Below are 2,684 nucleotides of genomic sequence, written 5' to 3'. Positions count from 1 at the left end.
TGCACAGAGTTTACTGTACAGATTGTTTGTAGTCTGTAACCACGGAAACACATAGGACTGAAAATAGGGCTGTATACACAACATGGTAGGAATTTTCTTAATGAAGACTATTTGCAAAGTTGCTTCATTTTTATTATAGATGCATCGGAGGAATAAAAAAGCTAATAAATACTGATCAATTACTGTTCTCTTTATAGGACACTTGAATGTCACTTGCTTGATATCCCCTTTTTTAGGATTGTTTGTCAGATTTACATGGATTTACATGTATCTAGAATTTTATCCCAGACATTCTTATTGCAAATGAAAAAAGATGGAAGGAGTTTCCAATAATAGCAACATTTACGAAATTGTGTTACATGGATTTCCGAATCTTCAGCGCTTCCATGTTCTTCTTTTTGCCATCCTTTTGATCATCTACCTGCTCATCATTTCTGGCAATGTTGTAATACTGCTTGTAATCCACAGAGAGACCGCTCTGCACTCCCCCATGTACTTCTTTATTGGAGTTTTATCTTGTTTGGAAATTTTTTATACAGCTGGCACAATTCCAAAAATGTTGGCCAATCTCTTGGATGATGAGAGGAAGATGTCTTTCAATGGATGCCTTGTACAGGCCTATTTTTTACATGCTTTTGGAGCAGCTGAGTGCTATATTCTCACAATTATGGCGTATGATCGATATTTGGCCATCTGTAAACCATTAAGATACTCATCTATTATGACAAGTGGCAAATCTGCCAATTTGGTTGTCATCTGTATCATTGGAGGGATGCTCAGCCCAGTCATTGAAACCATCTTAATTTCTCTTCTTACATTTTGTGGTTCAAACCATATTGAGAATGTATTCTGTGACTTTCCACCATTAATCTCATTAGCATGCACAAATACCAGGTTATATATAATGGTAGAATTCACAGTCAGTTCCTTTATTATCCTCTTGACTTCTGCTTTCATCATTTTTTCTTACATTAGGATATTATTTATTATCTTAAGGATTAAGTCCAAAGATGGACGTCAGAAGGCCTTCTCCACCTGCGGAGCGCACCTCACTGTTGTGATTATGTTTTTTGGCAGCATTGGCTTTATGTATATTCGTGTTACAAAAAGTTACTCTGTAGATTATGACAGAGCTGTGGGTCTCACCTATGTGGTCTTTACCCCACTAGCTAATCCCATTATCTATGGACTAAGAAATCAGGAAATCAAAAGATTCATATATAAACATTTACTGATGAAACAATTTTTTATGTTTTCTTCAAAGCGTCTCCAGTAGAATTGTTGTAAAAATACGGGAATGTATACATGTTTGTTCTGAAATTATTCTGCAACCGCTGCTGAAATTTGACTTGTTTCTAGTGTCATGACTCATATCGCATTCAGAGTTGTGTAACTCACTGCAGCTCTATGGATGATACCATATTCGCAGATCTAAAATCATCGGCTAGCCCATGTCCATCAATAAAATAAATCAGGTAAACTACCCATTACATACACATAGATACAAGGAGAGAAATTCATGTATAAAGTAAATGAATACTGAAGAGGTTATCCAGAGCAACCAATTAGATTCCCTTGGGCACCGCCGGGATTTTCTAAGTGGTGTGTGCAAATAAAATTTATCATGAATAAAAAATGTTTAGCAGAAATTCATAATATTATGTCTGAATGGCGCAGCTGTCCTGCTAGTTCATTCAAAGCTTGCTGAACAGATAGGGCTTCTTTTCTATACATATTTAATTGAGCTAGCCCATTCAGTCTTGTGTTGCCACATAATTTTTGATTACATGATTTCGGTTGCTAAAGAGGATAAAAAGACTGTTCATTGGTGCGCGTAGATACAGGGAGGGCCGCTAATATTTTCAACAACTTGTAATTGTAAGGCAGAATGTTTGGATTTACTATTACTATTACCCTTAAAAGAGCTTTTTTTGCTAAAAGAATAATTATTCTCAAAGTAAATAGGCTTGAATCCCAGTCTGTCACAGTGTCACGGTCAGGTGCAGGTTCGGAGCCTCTTGTTGTGACCAGTATGGGCCAGTGGCGTGTTCAGAGGGAAGCCAGAGGTTGGTACACGGGTGGTATCAGTTGCTATACAAGGAGCAGACAGGTAGCATAGTCAGGGGAAGCCAGAGGTCTTTCTGTTTGCAGTATGGAGGAGCAGGCAGGAGGTGGAGCTTGACTACACACTTGGAAGCACAATAATCACACAAGGATGGGAGGTGCTAGATCAGGTTCTATAGGGTATGCAATCAGGAAAACACGATGGAGCAATCAATAAAGCAGGGACTGCTTCAGTCCAGGAGAAATTGTCCTCTTTTGCGAGGGAGGAAATTGGTGTACCAACAGTACGAATGTACCTCAGAAAAATTGCCCATGCCCAACCAAGAGGGCAGGTGAAACCCATTAATCGCTTTGGTTAATGTGGCTTAATTTGTAACTAGGCCTGGAGGCAGCCCAGTTAAAATAAAAATTGGTTCAGGTGCAAGTTTCAACGCTTTAATGAGCATTGAAACGTATAAAAATTGTTTACAAAAATTATATGACTGAGCCTTGTGGGCCTAAGAAAAATTGCCCGTTCGGCGTGATTACGTGAGGTTTCAGGAGCAGGAGGATGAATAGAATACACAGATTGATGAAGCTAAAAGGTCCCCGTTTTTGATGGTGATAGAGAACGATGCTTC

At 38.6% G+C, this 2,684-nt stretch overlaps 1 protein-coding gene across 1 annotated transcript; it reads left to right on the top strand.

Annotated features, from left to right (window-relative positions):
* The first annotated feature begins 313 nt into the window (after window positions 1–313).
* On the top strand, window positions 314–1,276 carry LOC136633575 (olfactory receptor 6N1-like). Its single transcript, XM_066609338.1, has one exon. The coding sequence runs from the start codon at window positions 314–316 to the stop codon at window positions 1,274–1,276; it is 963 nt and encodes a 320-aa protein (XP_066465435.1).
* The last annotated feature ends 1,408 nt before the right edge of the window (window positions 1,277–2,684 follow it).

The sequence above is a fragment of the Eleutherodactylus coqui genome, chromosome 6 (genome assembly GCF_035609145.1).
Source record: "Eleutherodactylus coqui strain aEleCoq1 chromosome 6, aEleCoq1.hap1, whole genome shotgun sequence".
NCBI lineage: Eukaryota > Metazoa > Chordata > Amphibia > Anura > Eleutherodactylidae > Eleutherodactylus > Eleutherodactylus coqui.
This window is presented reverse-complemented; position numbering and strand designations above follow the sequence as displayed.

Coding starts and splice junctions, on each gene's coding strand:
- LOC136633575 (XM_066609338.1), top strand. CDS start 314: ATGGAAGGAGTTTCCAATAATAGCAACATTTACGAAATTGTGTTACAT.